Genomic DNA, 21602 nt, shown 5'->3' on the forward strand with positions numbered 1-21602 from the left:
AGTCATTTTTTACTACTAACCGATATCTAACCAACTAATGTACTAACTAACATCCTAATTCTTCATCGTTGCTTTGGGTTTTTCTTTTCTGTCCATCCTTATTAACAACCTTTTTTGTTCACTATTCTTTTGATTTCCTTTCTTCCCCTTTTTCTGGAAAGCAATCAGGCATTGGACACGCTATGGTAAACAAACTACATTGTCTGGTAGATATCATTCTTATTGTCTTTTTTTTGGGTTTGCCGTGTGTCCCCTCCCCCTCTCTTCTTTTATTCGTTCTCTTTGAGTTTCATCCTAGACACTCTTATCAAAAAATGAGGAGATGGGTTTGTATTACCAGGCAATTCTTTCTTCGCTTCTTCTCAATTTCCTCCCTGACCTGCCAACAACCTCCTTCTTTACCCCACAATCCCCCATCCTGTTTTTTTTCACTTTGGCTTTTACTTTTTTCTCTTTGTTTTCTCCACATTACTGCAGATTTTCAACAAATAAAAAAAAGAAAAAGAAAAAAAAATTGACTTCTCTGCCTTTGTTAAGGCAATTTACTTTTTATTTTTATTTTTTTATTTTTTTTCACACAAAAAGTCCCCATTTTTTGTGAGGACTGTCGTCCAGAACTGACAGAAGCTTACCACAATCCCAAAGATGGTGACCTCGAGACCGAGCCCTAAAAGAGGAACCAAAAAATGGCAACCCTTAACCTTCATTGCGGGAGCTCTGACAGTTGTTATCAACTCACTATGGCGCATGGCATGCCCACAACGCATCCACCCGTTCACCCTCCCCCAAACTCACATAACCCTGTCACTCAGAATAACCACTAACACTCTAATTCATTCACTTACCGTCCACCTGTCGCCATCCCACCCTGCCCTCCCCGTGTGGTTTTGTAGCATGCTGGTGGAAGTGTGTGTGTGTCTCTGTGTGTGTCTGGCTAACATTCACCCTCACTCCAGGCCCATATGCAGGACGATTCCCGGAATCAGCGTACTGATCTAGGATTATCGGTCTGGTCCAGTGACATCAGTGATACAACCGTGACATCTGAGCTAAACCTGATCAGAGATCAGCGGTGGCTATTCCCAGAATGTCTTTGAATATGGGCTCTGGTCTTGACTGTGCATGAGTTGCTGTACACTGTGTGGCCTGCTCCAGCTTTGTATGGCACCATTGATCCACTTACTCCCCTTACATGTCCAATTAAGTGTGTTTAATTTGCCTTCTAACAGTGATGGCCTTGGTTTGCACATTGATATGGTGTGAAAAGCCTCCCTTTGTTTTGCATGTGTGTGGATATAAAGATGTAGATGTGTGTGTGTGTGTGTGTGTGTGTGTGTGTGAGAGAGAGAGAGAGAGAGAGAGGGGGGGGGGGACTGTGAGAGCTGTTGGTGTGAAAACGAGTGTCTGTGAGGACGTGCATGCGCACGTCTGTGTGTTTGTGTGTGTGTGTGTGTGTGTGTGTGTGTGTGTGTGTGTGTGTGTGAGTCGGTTTACGTGTGTACTGTATATGTGTGTGTCTGCAATTATAGAAAAATCCCGAAACCTAAGACAAGTGGAATCAATTTGTCCTTGGTTTGAACATTGTACTAACCCTCCCCCCAACCTGAAGTTTCAGAACCAAACCTAGGATCCATTCTCTTACCCCCATCAAAGATAAAGAAAATATGCCTCTGCCATATTTTCTTTACCTGTCCTGTGAATCCTATGGTGGAATAATCCATTAACAAAATCCAAACGCTGTCTGGTCCAAAACAATCGCTTCAAGGTACCAAATGGTTCTGTAAAAAAAAAAACCCCAAAAAGCAAAAAAGGTTCAATGAGAGACCTTCTTACAGTGCGGAATCCAAAGAAAAAAGCTCCTATAGCTCATTCTGAATGCAGACCAAGGAAGGAGGTGTGTTTTAAACACAGCACGCGATCGAATCCCAGAGTGTAATGGCTTGGCTTTGGCTATGTGTTGCCCCTCAACAGGTGACCATCTCCGTTGATGGGATCCTAACCACCACTGGCTACACCCAGGAAGACTACACCATGCTGGGCTCGGATGATTTCTTCTACGTGGGTGGCAGCCCCAGCACTGCGGACCTGCCCGGATCTCCAGTTAGCAACAATTTCATGGGCTGCCTGAGAGAGGTAGGAGGGGCTCCGGTGAATACAGATTGAGCAGATGAGCACCGCTCGGACTCCGTACCGTGGGTTATTTTGCAGCGACACACGCAGCCGCTTGTCTCGCTTTCATCGTTAAGTGTGGCTTTTTCAGAAAATTTACAAAAATGGCCTGGCTGGATCCTTTTCCCCGAAAGGAGAGAAAAAAAACACAACTGCATTATCAATTAAAGGCGCTGAGATTGCAGAGGAAGTTTCAGACTTTCAATATTCCGCCGCTTAATCTAATTCATAACACTTACCTCAGTTTGTGTGTGAGAAAATATCCCAAAATTGCTTCTGTCACATGTAATTTGCAGCATCAGCTTGAGTGTGCCGCTAAGACGTCTCCCGATGGGCTGCGGCGGTCTGAAGGAAATATTTGCTCGTGATGAAATAGGAAAAGGCGCTGTTGTTTTGGGACATTTCTAATGTATTTGCCGGCTCTTTGAGCTCGTGAGCACTGCCAGAAAATATATTAAGCAGCCTGTTATTTACATTTTGCTCACCATTACTTATTCCGCTGCAAGTGATGATAATAAAGAGGGAGCCGGTGGCTCCTCAGAGCTGTAAAAACTCCGCATTGATTTCTGCACTTCGGAGGCGGACTCAGAAATGATGTTATGTTTCTACTTGGAGCTCGGCAAGTTACTTACTCATACTATCCGTGTCTTAAAGGCTGTTCTGTGTGTGTGTGTGTGTTTTCTTTTAAATGAGCATATTTAAAAAAAAAAATGGTTTTCTATAAACATAAGTGGTGCTGATGAGTTTTCAGAATGTGGATGTTGTTATATTCTCTCGTCTGCAAAATTACTAATCGGTATTAATAAGGATGACAGTCGCTGTGCACTGATACAGCCGTTATCGGAGTTAATTGCGAAAGTGTAAATCTAGCCCACAACGCCTCTTGTTTCATCTTTTCCAAGCGTTCACCCGCAGATGAGTCGACTCTGACAAATGAAGACATTTGACTCGGTGATGATTAATTGACCCCGTGTGGTTTTTTTTTTTTATGCTGTGAAGAAAATCTGTGGAAATTTCAAAGTAAGATCGGATGTCGGGGAAAAAAAAACATCATGTGATACATGGTATGTTACCACCTCATTAAAATCTGATACAAATACTGTGAAAACCGCAGAGGCTGTCGTCGATCCGTTACTGACGCAAATAGAAAGCTGCCAGCTGTGAACAGCATGAGGCTGGCTTTTGTACTGAAGTGGGTATGACAGACTTAAACTACAAGATATTTAATCACTTCTCCCATTCCCGTTTCATTCTGGAGAACTCCACTTAATTGGTTATCATGCATGACAGTTTCAGATATTCCGTATCGGCCGTCTTCGTTTCTTTATTCTTTATGTCCCTCTTTTTTCTGATTAGACCGACGAATGCGCCGCACCATTTTCCTAGTAATTTGACACCAGGTCCATCAATTTTCTGATCAGTCGCTAAATAGAAGTAGATTACAGTGTGAATGCATTTGTTTCGAAAAACAAAACTAGACTGTTAATAAAATACAATGTTTTGCAAAAGAAAAACAAACAGTGCTGGTAGTGATCAAGAGATCTGAATTCCAGTTTTGCCATGCTACTGTAGTGATGCTCGTCATTTTATGTGTCGTTTATGTTTTTCCTCAGATGAATTGAACCCAGCTTTTGGAAATCTGCTGACGGCAGTCACGTTTTATTTTTGTGGCGACTCAAAGCCCCCTTGATGATAGTTTTTATATTTTCTGTGGGGGCATTAATATGCAGACGTGTCTCAGACAAGCCTCTCTACGCCTTACACACACACACACACACACACACACACACACACCTCTTCTCATTCACATAATGCATTGCCTAGTCGATATTCTCCTAGGATTCAGTGGCTTAGTAATTATATAGTTTAAACCGGGGTGTCAAACATAAGGTGCGTGGGCCAAAACTAGCCCACCACAGGCTCCAATCTGGTCCACCAAACCTCAAAGGAGATTGTACAAATTTCAAAGGAAACAGCAAACGTCTTCAGAGTTAGCAGACATGATCAAGACTGAGACCTGAGCTGAGATATCGGTTTTTCTGCTATGAAAACTAGCAAGCTAGCATTAGCTTCAAAAGTCATGAGGTTGTTAAAAACATGCATAATGCAACGGATATATGAGACATTTCATTGTATTTAGTGAAAGAACGTTTCAGCAAAACTGGCTTCATCTTGAGACTATTCACTTTTTCTGCACTTCTTGTTTAATTTGACAGTTTTGTCATGTATCCTCTGCTCAACAACGACAAAAACAAAAAAACACGTCCAGGTTTGGGTCACGGGCCCTATATTTGACATCCCTACCCGTAACCCTAAGCTAACGAGTAACTCTCCACCTAAAAACAGTTTTTAACCCTTCCAAACACTGCGAGGTCATGCGAAATGCCCCCCACAGGACGGACTGGTCTCTCGAAGTATGTATTGTGCCTATTCAAGCATTAAGTACAGGAATACAAACCCACGCGCACACGCACACACACGGGCGTGCAGGCTGCAGGTTGATGGCTGAAGGAAAGTCACCTTGTCTGCATTGTTGTATGTTTCGACTCAGTGGTTCAGACCGCTGTTCCTCCAGTCATTACCACACGGGCTACTGCCTCTCTCATCCGTCCTCGCGCTGCTTTGACCCTTTGTGTCTCTCATCCTCGCGCACACTGACACATATTTACAATGTACTGAATTCATTTCCCGCCGTGACCCCGCCCCGCCTGTTATTTTACCTCAGGTTCCCGTGCAAATAGTCACCACATCCTCATTGTTGACCGAAAAGATTGATGCAGTGCTCCTTGTGTGCCAGAATGATATACAAAAAAGAAGCCAAGGACTCGAACCAAGGTTTCAATCCGGTCCACACTGATGGCTCAAGAGCTGTGCAGCATGATAAAACAACAGTATCTTCTCTACACTGTATTTTATGAAAATGCCTGTTTTATGTTTGCAGCATGGGAGGATTGGTTGATATTCACTTCTTGACAGCTGTGGTGCTCAGTCCTGCACAAAGCATGAAACATAAATGAGACACTAGGCCAGCAGTGCACAGTGAGCACACCAGCTGTATGGAATATTATAAGGGCTGGAAACACAGCTGGAACATGTTCAGCATCAAAGTTACATGATGTTCTAGCCTGTGTTCGTTTAGTTTGCGTCATGGAAGTGTTCGGCATGTATTCCTTCTTCAAAAGTGGCATGTTGCATGAGTTATTTTGCTATTTATAATTCATAAAATATATGGAAGAGTGTGTTTATACTTAGTGTTGATCAAATCAACACTGCTGATCCAAGTGTGTGACCGACCGACCGACTGACTGACTGAATGAATGCAGTTACTCAGTCGTGCTGCAGTATTGCTCATTAGTACAGCTGAGATGTCACAGTGGTTCTCAACCTTTTTCATGTGGATTGATTTACAGAGACATTACAGTAACACACACCCACTTTCACAATTATACAAATGCACGAGCCTTTAAAACAGCTACACAGGAAGTGCTTTGGACATTTCGCTGTATTCTTCACCAGAAGGTAGTAGGAGTGTAACGGTATTTGTATTCGTCCCGTACCGTCACGGTACGGGGGTCACGGTTCGGCACACACAATCACACGACGAATACACCAGTGAGTAAAAAAAAAAAAAAAAATTCCAACCTTAGATGGCAGTAATGAGCCTAAAAGCTGCCGGCAACCACCATTATCACAGAAGAAGAAGAAGTAGAACAAGCAGGTCCAAACATGAACAAACAAAGAAGAAAGTCCAAGCGGAATGAGAGCTGCAGCGTGTGGCGGAGCGGATTAAACGGGAGAGTATTTGTTCCTCGTGCGTTCCCTCATACGGAGTGACGTGTGACGTGCCAGTAAACAGGAAGCAGCACAGTCAAAAAACCAGCAGAGAACGCCACGGTGGTGGAAAAACACTTTTTTAATACAAAACCCCGACATAAAAAACATTAGAGAGGCGAGATGGAACCAAATCGCGCAGCAGCTAGTTGTATAAAGAGCTCCATAGCAGAATACGAGCGATCGCCGGCTGGTGTTATGGATTAACTGGTTCCCGTGTTAACGAATGACAGTGGAGGTCTGTGTAAACACATGCTGATTACAGCAGTTGTTAAAGTAAGACTCACAAAAGACTTTAAACGTATACACTCACTGTAACTGTCGATAACCGACGTTCGTCAGAACGACTAGATATTTCAGTCATTATTGGTCACAAGTTAACATGGGCACCAGTTAATTCGAAACATCGGCATGCGGCGCAGAGCTCACACCGAGACGTGCTGCTCCGCACGGCGGTGCTGCGGTCAGGGGAGCAGCCGCTCCTTCAGCAGCATATCATGGAGATTTTGGGACATTATTTGAGCAGATATCAGCAGATAAAAACTCTCTGCTTGGCGCTGAGGACTGCTGCAGCAGAGAGGAAGACCTGCAAGTTCCTCGTGAGACTTTGTGCGCATGTCACAGGGTCCTTGTAAACGAGGATTCATCTTGGATGCTTTGTATGCTGTACATGAATACACTGGCGTTTAATACTATTGTTTACAATCGGATTGAAAAAACACCATGTAAACTGGGCCAATAATGTGTCGCATGGGAAAGCTTGGGAAAAATGTTCTGGTGCATTTGTGAGCTTTTTTTACTTTTTCCCCACTGTACCGAAAAACGTACCGAACCGTGACCCTTACACCGAGGTACGTACCGTACCGTGGCTTTTGTGTACCGTTACACCCCTAGAAGGTAGCATTAAAATCGGTTTTATGTTGAGATGGCTGTCATTTTTGATTGAAAAAACTTTAATGTTTAAAGATTTGTTTTGTCACTGTTCTGCCTGTGCGGCCCACTCGAGATGGTCGCTGAACTACGATGTGTTTAACACCTCTGTTTTAAAACAGCAGTATTGAGATTATACAGTGTAAATGCAAAGTCATCCTGTAGTTTGTCACTTAAGAGAGCTTTGTAACAACCTGTGGTAAACACTGACATGTCTTCTCAACTGTGCCATGTCTGCTCTAGCGATCGAAGGCCAGAGATGACGTGTGGTACTATATCTGGCTGAAAGTACATTATCATTACAGTGGCTCCACGTTTTCAGTTGTTGCGGTTCAGGGACATGATGCTGTAAACCAGCTGCATCTGCCATCCTGCGTCTGAAGCTACACTGAAGCTCACTCCTCATATTCACATCCAGAAATGTTACTAGTTTCATTAAGGAGTACGTCTTGGAGGTTTTCTAGGATTGTTTTTGTCCATTAGTTGGCAGAACTTCACATAAAACTGCTAAGTTTGAAATGGCTGACGCATCAGCCGACACATCCAGACACTCGGATTAATTTGCAGCCTCTTGATAAATGCACTGCAAATCCACCGCAAATCCAGAGCTGCTCTTTAGCTGCTAAATATGCAACTCTGGTTATAAACTTTTGTCCATCCCTGGGAAATAAAATAAATAAATAAAAATCTTCACCTCTGAAAGCAGCTGCCCTGCTTTTAAAAGACAGATGCCTTCTTATAAATGCCGTGCGTGATGCAGAGGCCGTTTACATCCATCAAGTGTTTCCATTATTATCTGAAGGAGTGTGATGCATTGTGGGCGGGGCCTGGAGTGGGCAGAATCGTGAAGGTGATTCACGGCGTGGCCGGGCCGCGGCGGTGACGTGTGATCCTCAACTCTTCATCATGCGTTGCTCCATTAAGCAGGCGCGGCGCCAGCTGCTGCCCGAGAAGACAATGCAAATTGCTCACAACTGGCCCTGTGATCTGCGGTTCATACCCTCATTCATCTGCAGCAGCTCTTTGATCGTTCCATTAGGCCCAACCGCGCGTATTCCCCCCCCTCTGCAGCCTCAGTGTGCATCATCTCCTCGTTTCTCTGCCTCCGTCTTGCTCTCCCACGCCATATTTATTCTCTCCTGCCCCCTCCACCTCCTCCTTTGGGTTCCATATCCCCAGATAATGAGGGAGTGATTCAGTTGACTTTGGCCCGTTGCTCCGATCAGAATGCGTCAGTATTCCTGTCTGACCGTGTGTGTGTAATGTCTGGCTGGAGCACTTCGCCGTGCTGCTGTTTGCGCGGATCGGTCTCTGTTTATCATGAGATGAAAAACACAGAAAGCCAAAGTGTATCACTGGGAGCAGATGAACATATCGCGGGAGACGTGTGTTTCAGCGGCGAACAAATACTTCTCTTCCTCTTCTGTCTGACAACAAAAGAGACGCCGCGTGCTGCCATCACAACCCCTCTCTTGTTCAGCCTTCACCGCGCTCGTCCTCGCCTCCAGGCTACGAGGGATGTCATCCATGCACAACGCGGACACACACACACACGTCCCGCCCACGCTCGTGTTTTGCCACGTGGCGCCGCGCCTCGTCACGTCACGTGACGCAGCGCGCCGGGCCGGTGGGCAGTCGGTCGCCCCGGCCCGACGTTGGCAGCGCCGCGCGGCGCCGTCAAGCCCGTCGCAGTGGCAGCCCGCGTCAGACCGAGGGGGCGGCCGTGTCATCTCCAGAAGCGCGTGAGGGGAGGAAGATGGAGAGAATGACGAGACGGGAAAACAAGTGCAAGTGAGGTGACCGTCTTCAGATGAGACACGAAAGCAGCAACACAGAGGTAATAGATGAGGATCAAGAGGAGGATGACTAATTGAGAAGATGAGAAGAAGGGGCAAGAGACCAGTATTTGGCATTTACGAGGAACGTCATCGGTTTTGTGTTAGTCACCAAACTATGTTCAGGCTCTGCTCGTTTGCCCCTTTATCACATATGCAAATGTCAGCCTGTCCTTTTAATTATTCCACTTTTTTAAATACCCCCTCAGAGGGCCAAACAGTGATGGATGCCCCCCCCCCCCCCCCCCCCCCCCCCCCCCCACCAAAGAATTAATGGAACGCCCTCACCTTTCACCCACTCAGGCTAAACTGTGATTCTGGTAAACATTATAAGTTGACAGGATTTCGCTGCAGGTGACACTCCATGTACAAACCTGTGTTGTAAGACTTGTATTATATAATATAACAAAAATACTTTCACTGACAGATATTTTGGAGACTCTCTGGCTCAAGGGAACACTTCTCCACCTGCAGTGACTGGTGGTGTACAAGAAGAGAGCTGTTTCCACTATTGATAAAAACATTTTGTGAAAGAGTTCTGTTTTTTTTAAGGGTATTTTTAGGCTTATTAGATAACTTTTACTCAATAAAGATGAAAAATGTATGTGTGAAACTCACCGCTTCAGGATGGCAGAGCTCGATGCAGGCATGAACTTTCCCTTTAAAAAATTATTAGAAAGGATTTGAACAATAGAAAGTGCACTGTGGAAAATACATAGAGCAACCCATTTGTAAATGTTTGGGCATATTTGCTGATCACATCGAGATCGAGCACCGTTTATACACAATTTGAGTTTTCAACTGAAAAATAAAGAACTTTTCTTGCGTTTTGGGTTTCCCATGTTTGGAGATACTGAGAATGCAACTTTTATAGTTGAGAATCCCCCATAATAACAATCCATCTTGGTTGGTTGTCTATATTCTGCACACATATGTGTGTGGTTTTATTGCAAAAACGAACAGCAGCTCTCACTAGTGGCCCGTCATGAGAACTACATCAGTGTTTCTTCCTTTTCTGTGCAAACAGACACCGTTTTCAAATCGTTTCTGTGCAAAACATAAAGCTTTTCTGAAACAAAAATGCAAAAAACAATGCAATTTCACTTGAAACATCAGGTATAACGGGCCTTCGATTCATCTCAGTGCTAACAAACAGAACAGTCCCCCACATACACACAAACGTACCGTCAGCATGTTTTTGGATATTAGGAAGAACAGAACGAACAAGCATAAACCATCCAAATTAGAATGAGTATTTTACCAGTATGATTCATAGTCCCATTTTGATAATTCCAGGCATTCTGATTCATTAAATGTCGCAGTACTACATATGAGACTTGTCACAACTTTTGTCATTTTACTTTACAACATACAGAACACAAATCCAGCTAACTTAATGAGTTGATGCGCTCCCATCTTAACATACTGAGAACAAAATACCAGCAGTCTCCTACGTGTCTCTGCAGGAACTAATGATGCCACCAAAATATTTAGTTGTTTAAGTGCATCACTATTTTCTTCCACCCCTATTTCAGGAGAGTGCTGTTATTAGCACCCTCTACCACGCATGTACTCAGTGATGGAGCAGTGCACCCACATTTTGGCAGCGCTCGGAGAGCAATCCGCCATCCCCGTACTGTCACACGCACAGCAGAGAAACTTAGAGTGCAAGTGTGTGGAAGAAATCCGCCGCTGCTCCATCACGAGCAGGACAGGTGACTGAAAACTGTGCAGACATGAAAGTTTCCAAAGCTGCTGCCAGTTCCCGCTCTTCCTCCGCTTGTCGCTCCGCGCTGCACATAATCAACACTTAGCAAAAATAAACAGGAGGAAGAGTGAGACAGAACGCCAGGAGTGAGCCCGTGAGGACGAGTCTGCGGAGGTGAGGGTGTGGCGGTGACGGCGGCGTGCGATACCTCTCACCTGCCAGCTGTTTCACTGACTTCATGTGTGAACTCGCGTGACGGAGCGAGGGCGGTTTGACAGGGTGCTGGAAATGTCACACTGGGGCCCTGTGAAGGCTGAACAGGCTTTTCTTTAAAGCAGCAGTGTCAAACATAAGGCCCGTGGGCCAAAACTGGCCTGGCCAGTGTGGCAAGACTCTCCAAACCACCAAGCATATTTTAAGAATTCAAAGAAAACATTATGAACAAAAATTATTATGAACTTATTATAAAAAATTATTATAATTATTATAAAAAATTATGAAAAATTATTATAAAATTATTATGAACAAAAATATATCTGACATCTTTGCTGTTTATTACATCTCTGTTCTTGCGCACGTCATTTTTAAAATTTCCATCTACGAAAGTCCTTTTTGGAGAACGTCATTTCAGTAAAATATCCTCCTGAACAACAGCTGCCCTCTTCTGTAGTGCTCCGGGCTGCTATCTCGGTTAAATTAATGAATTACAAATTAGCAATCACATTAAGCAAGCATTGGCTGTTATACCAAGAAAAACTCCCGTTTATTAGGAAGCTACTTCCAGCCGATTCAGGCTTTGTTAAACTGGTGGACGTTTGGAAACAGTGAAGAGAGAAACCGATGGATTGAGAGCAAATAAGGCATTCTAAAAAATGAACATCAGACATCTAAAAGCTAATTGTCTCTCTGATTGAAGTGAGCATTGGGCACAGATCATAAACCTCCAGCTCCACAGTCAGAGATCCTCCAAGAAGCTATAGATAGCACATAATGGTAATGATATGCAGTGAATGCATGGAGCATGGGCGATAATCTCGTTTTAAATTACACATGAAGCCCAATTTCATCCTTAGTGGGCTGGGCCATTAAAATAACAGCATAATAGTCTTTAATAATCTTTAAATATCCACCCATCTCAATGTTTTGTCTTTGCGTTGGCTGTGAAGAATCAAGAGTACATGGATATGTGAGTAGCATTTCATCATTACTCCATTTTTAATACAACATGCAGCATCAAAATGCAACAAATGATTCAACTTTATTTGGGCTTCGTTTACATGACAATAGGCCTTTTGTGTAAACGGACACAGAAAACACAAGTTTTGCGATTCACGCTTACAAAACAGGGCGTTAGTGAGCAGGGACTGAGTCCAGACCCCTTTGACCTTGAACTGGATAAAGCAATGCAGAAAGTGAATGAATGATCTGAACGGACTCCTGGAGCCTCTGGAGAGATCTTCTCTTAGATTTTCTATTGAAGAAATTCTTCATAAATTGCTTCATGAGTGCTCCTTAAAAGTCCCGCCACTCTTAATTTTTGCAACGTCAGGATCGTTTATGTGCATAGAAAGGAAAACCTACCTTGCAGCAGGCGAACTGTTACAGTACGTGTGTGTTTGTGTTGGTTTCTGCGCCGCCTCCCCTGCGAAGGTCCAACGGCACCTTATGTCTTTAACGCACTTCAGTGGAATTACGCAGCGCCTTCATTAACACCGGGGCTAAATCAGCAGCTGACAGCAGCTGCAGCCGGGGCCAAAAGGACATGAGCACTGATCTGAAGTAGATTAGGGAGGAGATTGTGCACGCTCATGTCTGTGTGTGTGTGTGTGTGTGTGTATCTGTGTGCTCATATCCCACACTTCCACCCACCTGCCCTTTCCTCACCCGTCTCGCCCAATCAATACACAATCCCAGAGCAGAGATGGTGCGGATCTGGGCTTTATGGAGTCGTTACAGTCCCCAGTGCGTGCATTATGAATGGGTCCCATAAGGCTGCCGATAGGCTGAGAGATAGCACAGCAGAACGCCGCCATAACAAAGAAAAAAAAGAGGATGCGCGTGTGGACGCAGCGGTCGGTTCCTCTTCCATAACATCTTTTTCGATTAGCTTATTGATCAGGACTCGGCAGCGCAGACATAATCGTAATCCCAAAGCAGATCAGGGAGGGCGGATTGAAAGATTAGTGTGTCCCACAATAACAGCCGTGTCTGGAAGAGTTCATAAAGACTTTACACTGTCAGGGAAGTTAAACTGGAGTTCAGGCTGTTTTATGAGTCCGGCAGAGTGTGTGCTTCTCAGAAAATAAAACCGAGCAAAAGTTACTCTGATGGTCATGTAGAGATATAAAGAAATCACACAGATTAATTATTCTCTGTCTGTGTTGAGAAAATACAGAGTGCAAGTTTGAGAGCTGCTCAGTGACCATCTCAGTAAAAAAAAAAAAAAAAAAAAAAAAAAAAAAATCTCTCCATTGCAAATGAGCAGCATTAAAGCACGTCTTTCTTCTCTCCTTCTCTTTTCATGTAATATTCAGTTTGTTCTCTTGCCCAAGAGTAGTCTAAAAGCGTGCTGAAATAGAAATGCAAGGTATTCGGCATCAGAAGAAAACACATGAAAACATCAGCGTTTCAGAGAGATCAGTAATGGTGGTTTTAAAGTCAACGGGTTTGGAGCTGCAGGGCGGCTGCAGCGTTTCTGTAGAATAACGCTGACAAAATAATCTGCTTTTCATCCGATCTTTATCATTTCCCAGCATGCATCTGACTTGACAGTTGTTGCAACAGCAACAAATGATGGTGATTGATAACAGTCAACCAGCAGACATTTGTCCCAGTTTTAGGGTTAGTGGATAATCACCTCCACAGAGAAAACAAGTGATGAAACTGAAAAAAATGGACGCCATTAGTTTTTTGTTTTTGCTGTTGGTGCACCAATACCACTTTTTAAAAGGATGATACCAAGAACAATGCAAGTCTTCCATATGCAAGCGATATGTGAAGGTTGTGCTTTGCTGCATCGATGCCGTGTGCGTCTCCAACAGCCTTGACGGGTCCCGTTTACCTCTGCGTCCACAGTACAATCAGTACACGCGTTTTCAGTGGCAGGATGATGAACCACCACGCACATTCCCACCAATCCAAGTAAACCAGTGTCACTGGGGAAGATGTGCAGACTCTCGACTAGCAGGACTGTGGATCGTCTTGTTGTAAGGCGAGAGTGCAAACGACTACAGCACTACTCGGGCTGCTCGAGATCAAAGGAGCAAAGTGTAGAAATTGAAACTAGTGGTTCAAAACTATTCAAATTCAGATCATTGGGGAGCCGACTCAGCAGGAATCCTGGCTCCCAACAGCTACAACTCAGAGTCGGGTTTCCAGATTCACGGCATGGAGGAGCAGCACGCAGCCACAGTGTGATATACATCTATTGTTTTGATGTATTCCATGCATTAACATTGTACGGTTGACTCATACCGCCGTCATGTGCTGTATGTTGCTGCTTATCAGATGGAATGCAGTCCGTTTCATTTCCCACTCAGTCAACATGGAGTCACAGTGACGGTATGGAGACCAGACGTCACTCTTCCCCCGCAGCCCAGACAGAAAGCCTCTTCCAGAACAAATAACGTCATTTAATTCAATCGTTACAGAAAAGAAGTTTCTTCCGTTAATTATTGTCACTCAAACATAAGACCCGAGGGCCAAAATCGGTCCATGAGATGCTCCAATCAGAAACAATTTCAAAGAAAACACTTTTTCAAATGTCCTGTGAGTATCATGTAGGAGACACAACTCAACACTGAGCAATCCGTTTGCTCGCAAGCTAGCATTAGTCTCTCAATTATGCACAATGCAAATGTCATAGTAGATGTTTTTTTTTGGACATTTCACTATTTGAACCAGAAAGTTACTTTAGAATGGTCATTGTTTGGCAGAAATTATTTGGTTTTGCAAAAAAATCAAGACATTTTTATCAACTCAGGCAAATGAAAAACTTTAAAGTTTCAATTTAAAGGTTATTATGGCACTATTTTACCAGTGTTTGACACCTCTGCTAAAGACGGAGGCACCACCGCCACTGGAATGGTTGTGGTTTGGTTTGTGTGCGGTTGGAGCTGACACAGACTGGAGATCAAATGTTTCTGCTATCGTCACGTTTAAGACATTGATCCATTTGCGTATGTGGTCACCATCTATCACAAAACACAGTCATTTATCACCACCGGTATAGACTGCAGGGATAGATGTGTAACAGAAGACACGTCTCCTCCAGGACTAAATAACAGTTAATTGAAAATTGTCGTACACATTTAAATGATTTGTTTCCTCCGTTTTGGTTGAAGAAAATCCAAAATATTTGACAAAGTCAATGAATCCATACTGTGTAGGCGCTATTGATGCAATGCTACGTATTTTCTGTCACATCCACTCATTTCACGTGATTTAATAATGTGGCCTACTGCAGCTCTCTCGCTGTGTATCCCGCCGCTCTGCTGCTGCCAGTCGTAAATTACCACCACTAAAAGAATGTTGGATTTCATTTGTGAGGTGGGCGCAGCAGCACTAATGACGTTAAAAGCCATTGAAAATACAGCGGCAGATCCCAGTAATGCAATCTTGCTGACATGTAATCAATGTGACCCTTTTACTGCCTGTTTTGACCAAGATCCATCACTTCCACTGAAAAGGGGGCCGGGGGCTGATCTTTTAAGTTTTGCAATTACACGTCGACATTTTCTGAAATGGTGGAAACGTTGGAAACATTTACATCATTTTCAAAACTTTTCTCAAATGAAGAGGTTAAACGATGCGTTTTTACTTAACACATGAACATGTAGCCCCTTTTGAAAAAGCTTCCAGACCTCTGATCTGCACAGATAAATGTATGCAAGCGTGGTGGATACGTCCAAAAACTTCTACTTCATTTAATAACTTTTACAAGTCTTGATTAAATGTTCAGCTTTTATATTTCATATTTCAGTTTTAATGTGTCCTTGTGTGCTTATCACCGTGTTCTTTTCTTTCTGGGACTTTCCATTACCTGCATTCAAAGTGAAATTAGCTGAAAAGGTAATACGCAGTACAATGGCAGTAGATAAACACGGCTTGACAGTGTGTCAGTTTAAGTATTTGCCATGTTCCAGAGATTAAGTGCGGCGTTTAACTGCATTGACAGCTACATCCCTTTGCTTAAACTGTGTGTATACACACACACACACACACACACACACACACACACACACACACACACACACACACTCATCTGCGTAAGGATATTTAGGAGGCACATGCAGCATTTAATCATCAGGATCTTTTTCTTGCTTTTTCCCCTCATAGTGTTTTTTTTTTTTTTTTTTTTTTTTTTGGTGTGGTTTCCTCCTGCTGGCCTCGTTCTCACCACTCGTCTGTCTCCCCCCGACTGGTTTTCCTCTCGCCCCCTCTCTCCCCCTCGTCAGTCTTCCTCAGCGTCCGGGTCACCTGTGTTGATTTACTGTCAAATCTTCCAGGATTATCAGTAATCCCACAGCAGTGAAATCTGTTTGCTGACAGCTGTGCTCCCTCTAACAGTGTTGCTGTTTCCCGCGCGCACACTGCCCTATATACCAGAAAAAGCCTGTCTTCCTCCTCAGGATGGGGGGGGGGAAAAATAAAGGGAAAAACACATTAATTTCCCGCATCAATGGATCCCAATTGACAATATTGTGCTCCTCTCTTCTGTGGTCTTTGTTGTATTCGACTCTAATGTGCAGCTGCATTCTACTTTGACGGATTAGAGGCTTGTTGTGAATTTGCGGCGGGTAAATAGGTTTAATATTAGGTGTATTCTCACGGGGCTACAGATGCTCCCATGAGCGTTTTGCCCTCGATTCATCAAGATGGGCCGTTCAGGGCATTACGTTGAAATGAGTCTGTAATAATTTAGCCATCACTCCTGGCACTTCGCTCGGCCGGTAGGTTTCCAATCGAACGCTAATACAGCAATGCGTTTGTGTGCCATCTCTTTTTCATCACGGATAAATTGAGGCTCAGATAGAGAAATGAGTGAGACAAACAAACCTTAGAAGATATTAGTTTTATTGATCTGGTTGCCCTCAGAGCTGGAATATGTAATAACATCAGAGAATGATCTTATAATATATTTTGCAATGAAGTGCAATTCATTTATCGAGGAATAAAACACCGTTCAGCCATTACTTAGGGGACGTTTTATGTTCTGCAGTGCCACTCTGTACACTCACACACGCACCTGTGATAAAACCTCTTCCTGTGATCGACTTTCCCAGGTGGTGTACAAAAACAACGACATCCGTCTGGAGCTGTCCCGCCTCGCTCGCATCGTCGACCCCAAGATGAAGCTTCAGGGCGACGTGGTCTTCAAGTGCGAAAACGTCCCCACCCTGGATCCCATCAACTTCGAGACCCCGGACTCCTTCCTGGCTCTGCCCAAGTGGAACACCAAGCGCGTGGGCTCCATCTCCTTCGATTTCCGCACCTCCGAGCCCAACGGGCTCATCCTCTTCACCCACGGGAAGCCGCAGGACCGACGGGACGCCAAAGGCCTCAAGAACAACAAGGTGGACTTCTTCGCGGTGGAGCTGCTGGACGGAGGGCTGTACCTGCTGCTGGACATGGGCTCCGGGACCATCAAGGTTAAGGCCACCCAGGCGAAGGTCAACGACGGCGCCTGGCACCATGTGGACATCCAGAGAGACGGCCGTTCAGGTAAGAATGGAGGGGAGATGATTAGAAGACTGTTCTCACATCAACCTATCGACCTTTACAGCCGACTGAGAAAAATAAACTTTCATATGACTCAGGCCCCATTTACTGAATTCAGTCAGGGTAGCAGCTCTTCAGGTCCAGAGTTATAGAAAACTTTTCTCTGGTAGTAGTAAATTTCAGAGGTCAGATTTTTTTCGGTTTGCCGGAGTCGTAACTGAAATGACCCGAATGTTCTGCACCACTCCCACACTTGCTTCAGCCCTGTGCTTCGGGACAGCACAGGGGCCTCATTAATGTCACTGTTCTTCATTTTTTAGTTTGACACAGACCCTCAAATGCACAAAACAAACAAAAATCAGGAAATCGAACACCTGGTTCAATTAAAGAAGTGCCTTCGGCTGAGCAGAGAGGCGACAGTGCAATTTACAAACTGCCAGAAATATAGTTTTAGGAGGAAATGTGAAAATGTATGATATAGCCTAGCACACAGAGTGAAGAATTACTTGTTTTTGCTTATATGTCACACTGTCTGTAGTGGGTCCCATCCTTCACTGCTTCGCATCGAAAAACTCCACTTTCATGCATGAATAGAAAGTAGTTTGTGAATGTTTCAATCATTCCTACAATTATAACTAAGTCTGCATATTTCATGGTTCCAGCCATCAGCGGCACAATTGTCCCCATGCGCAGTGCAGAATGTGTAACGTCGAGCAAATGAACTCAGACAAATCATGCTGCAGCTTTTTCACAAGTCCCTGTAAATGGAAAACATGCACAATGCCTATTTTTCAGGACTAATCCACCCAAACATCTGACATGTAGCCCTTTGTGGGATGTTGCAAATGTAAGTACGCGGCGTATAGAGTAGATTTCGCTCCATTTAGATTCACACTCGCAGTGTTCGGAGGAAGGACGCGGAGGAAAACAGCCATCTGCCGCCCCGGCGTGACTGACGGTGGCACATAAGTTAGTATGATGGCTGGTCATGATCATTTAAAGTCTGCCTGCTTTGTTCTGCTCATAACAGAAACAACTGCTTCACGCAAACGCAGAGAAGTGTAATCTAAAACTCTTGCAGAGGTCTCTGCAAACACAGAGTTTTTCAGTGGCATCATTTCTTTATTATCATTGAAGATATATTTCTGAACAAGCCATGTTGAATAAGATGCCTTTCTTTATTCCTTTTTTATTTTATTGTTTTCGTACGGATACTGCCATTACCGTGAGCCTTGATCATTTTCTGTTCACCTTTAATGTACTATCCTTTTATAATTCATGACAAAGCTGACATATGAAGAAAAGAACAGCAGTGTCAACAATAGTTCAGTTCAGCGCTTCACAACTTGCAGATGACGGTGGATTTTTATCGCTCCTTACATCAAATGTATAAAACATTTAGCCAAATGTAGCTGGAACTAAAAAAAATATAAAAGGCTAGGTCAAATTATGATCAAAATAGTTACAAATTATCTTTAATATTGACACATTTCTACATCTGTATATTAACGATGATCACCTGAACTAATTCACCACATAATACAGACAAGAGCATGCCCCTGGTGGTCAAATACATGTATTGCATTTACTTTCTACATTATTTTTACAAAATAGTGTGCCATTAGGTCATTTTTATGTGCTTGATTGTCTTATAAATGTGCTTTAAACTAAATTAATTTATGCATTTGGATCATATTAAATACCTGCTACTGACAATGCAAATAAATCAATCAATGGAGTAAAAATTGATACAAAATAGATTTTTAAAGATGACCAATTTCAGTGTGACCATCTTTGTTTTCGAAAATTCTTAAGATTCTTCGAAGCTGCCCGTGTAGCGGGTCTTTCTCCTCCTTAGAGGCCTAAATTTGTACTTATTGAACATTTTCCTGTAATACAACCACAAGATGTTGTAAACTTTCTCAATATATTCATCTCAGTGAAGATTTATTGCCTGCATGAATCCGGACCTCTCTCCAGATAGCGACCGAGTCCGTTTCCCATCTGCGCGTCCGCTGACCCCAAAACATGAGCAGATACACAGGAACTATTAGAAGAAGATTATATTAGAGGGGAGGGTTAGAAAACTTCTCTTGCCTTGAGCTCCAAACCCAACACAATCTCTGCATTAGGTGAAATCCTCCAGAGGACGCGCCCGTGTTCGTCGGCGTTACAGCCCGTGTTATATATCAGGTTAGAGCAGCCAATTTAGCCGCGTGTCAGAGCTCACCGCCTTGATTAATCACCAGCACAGGCCCCGGCGCGATAGCGCGGGAGAAAGTAGGATTTTCGCCGGGAAAAAAGAGGAATGAGACAGATATATGGATAGCAGACTGAGGGATGGTTAGGAACAGGCATAATCACACTTGTGGCTTGAGTGAAATGTTAATGGGAGTTGCGAGTGAATTAAATTTCTTGTCTCCGAAGAACTCCTCCTCGGATCTCTCTGTCTGGCGGCGGGATGAATGAAACGCAACGCCTTCAGCTCTCAGTCGATCATTTTCAGCAAAGCCCTGTTTGTGCTTTGCAGAATACTGATCTTTTCATCTAAACCTTCCTGTCTTGACCTCAGTAAAAACTCAGCCGATACAATGGTTCCAAATATTTTACTCCCAGAATTCTTCTGATTTCCACTCCGATCTGTGATTTGGCAAAACATTACCGAGAAACCAAATGGAGGCGGACTCACAGTTTTTATGCGATGAATTAAAGTGAAAATGCGTTTACTCGACGATTGTGCTCGGATCCACTGAAAGCACAAATTTTTAAGATTGACTCTCAAATAGACGAAATCGACACTTTCTGGAAATGCTCGGTCTCTGACTGCTTTCAGCAGTGGAAGTGCACAACATTTTTATGATATTCTCCTGGGATTTAATATTTTTGTAGTCAATAGTCAAGTTGATAGTTGGTTTTGATCCACTCATAACATACAAGCAGAGAAACAGTGCTTGAGTCAAATGATGATTTTTGAGTCATAAAACAACATATTAACCTTTTAATTAAAAATGATTGATTCAAAATTCCAATTAAATATTTTTGGGTTGGTTCAACAAACTGAAATAAATCAGCAGCCTGTCCTGTTGAGTTTTTTCATTTAAGAATAGAATTAATTGAAACCTTAAATGTAGATTTAAATAACTGTCACTGGTCTTATGTTCCCCTTTGAGTTAAGAAGAATTAAGTAGAGCTGTAAGCAGTACAGTAAACAATACGGGGTGGAATAAATAGGTGGAATAAAATGCAGCGTGCAACACTGCTAATGCCAATCTAGCTGAGCTCAGGCATAATTGTTTCTAATGATTTTGTTTGTGGGGTAATTGGGTCTGTTCGGAGTATTAATTTAATAATTGGTGGTCTCATTCCCTCAACATTAAAGGTGCATTAAGGAGTTTGCATGTTTTATGCGAAACAGCGCCCTTAAAACTTAAATATATAAACAAGTTAGCAAATACTAGTAGAACTAGACAGAAATATAATCTGATCTTGTATTTTATTTTAATCATGAGCTAAAGTGGTAACGTGTCTGTCGCTCCATCTATTTTCTATGTTTTGCTCGTCGAGAGTGGGATGACAGGGATTTAGATGGGTCTCTTTTTCATTTTACTTCAATCACCCGGGTTATTTGAGGTAGGCAGCAGATTCAAAAACAGATGTGTTGCGTTTTTCTCACAAAGTAATGCAAAAAAGTGTGGACTTTTTCAGTTTCAATTTTAGACATTTATTCAATGAAATACAACATTTAAACCAGGGGTGTCAGTTGCGGGGCTCAATTTCATCTTGAGTGGGCCGAACTGGTAAGATAGTGTCTTAATAACCTTTACATTGAAATTAAAGTTTTTCTGTTTTTTTTTTTTTTTGTGGTGCAGAGGGTACTTGATGGAAATATTATAGTTTTACCAAAAAAAAAAAAGTGTCTGTGATGTGTTTTGCCTGCTAAACTTAGTAAAAAAAAAAATGAAGCAAAAAAAAAAAACAATTCTTTCTTTGAAATGTTTACATTTTTTTGGTGTTTTGGCTGGCCAATTGGAGCCACTTTTGGGCGGGTTTTGGCCCACAGGCCTTATGTTTGATACACCTGATGTAACTATTTAATGTTAACAAAGACCAGTATATTGTATTTGGATCCTTATCCTTGATGGTTTGCAGTGTTCTGTAAATTAACATTCATTTTCATATCTTGGGAAAAGCAGCCGATAATGAGGGATTACTACTACAGGATGAAAGCGTGCAGCTCCTCCACACACAGTCACACATATATATACTTCAATACTGTCTTCAGAGGCAGTTCCATTTAAACAGCATGATAATCCATCTGTCCATATAGATTCAGGATATTTCTCTTCACATGCGGTATTTAGCTCAATTATGCTAATATTACCCGGCTGATAGGGGAGGAAATGAGGACA

The 21602-nt window shown here is 43.0% G+C and overlaps 1 protein-coding gene across 1 annotated transcript in view; it reads left to right on the top strand.

Moving 5' to 3' along the window:
- nrxn3b (neurexin 3b) overlaps positions 1–21602 on the top strand; it is a 322512-nt gene that overhangs the window by 88279 nt on the left and 212631 nt on the right. Inside the window, exons 7-9 of the mRNA XM_030109917.1 lie at positions 162–185; positions 1972–2133; positions 16758–17196. Of these exons, the coding sequence (XP_029965777.1) occupies positions 162–185; positions 1972–2133; positions 16758–17196 (625 nt within the window). The remainder of the gene's footprint in view (positions 1–161; positions 186–1971; positions 2134–16757; positions 17197–21602) is intronic.

This window comes from Salarias fasciatus, chromosome 15 (assembly GCF_902148845.1).
Source record: "Salarias fasciatus chromosome 15, fSalaFa1.1, whole genome shotgun sequence".
Taxonomy (NCBI): Eukaryota; Metazoa; Chordata; class Actinopteri; order Blenniiformes; family Blenniidae; genus Salarias; species Salarias fasciatus.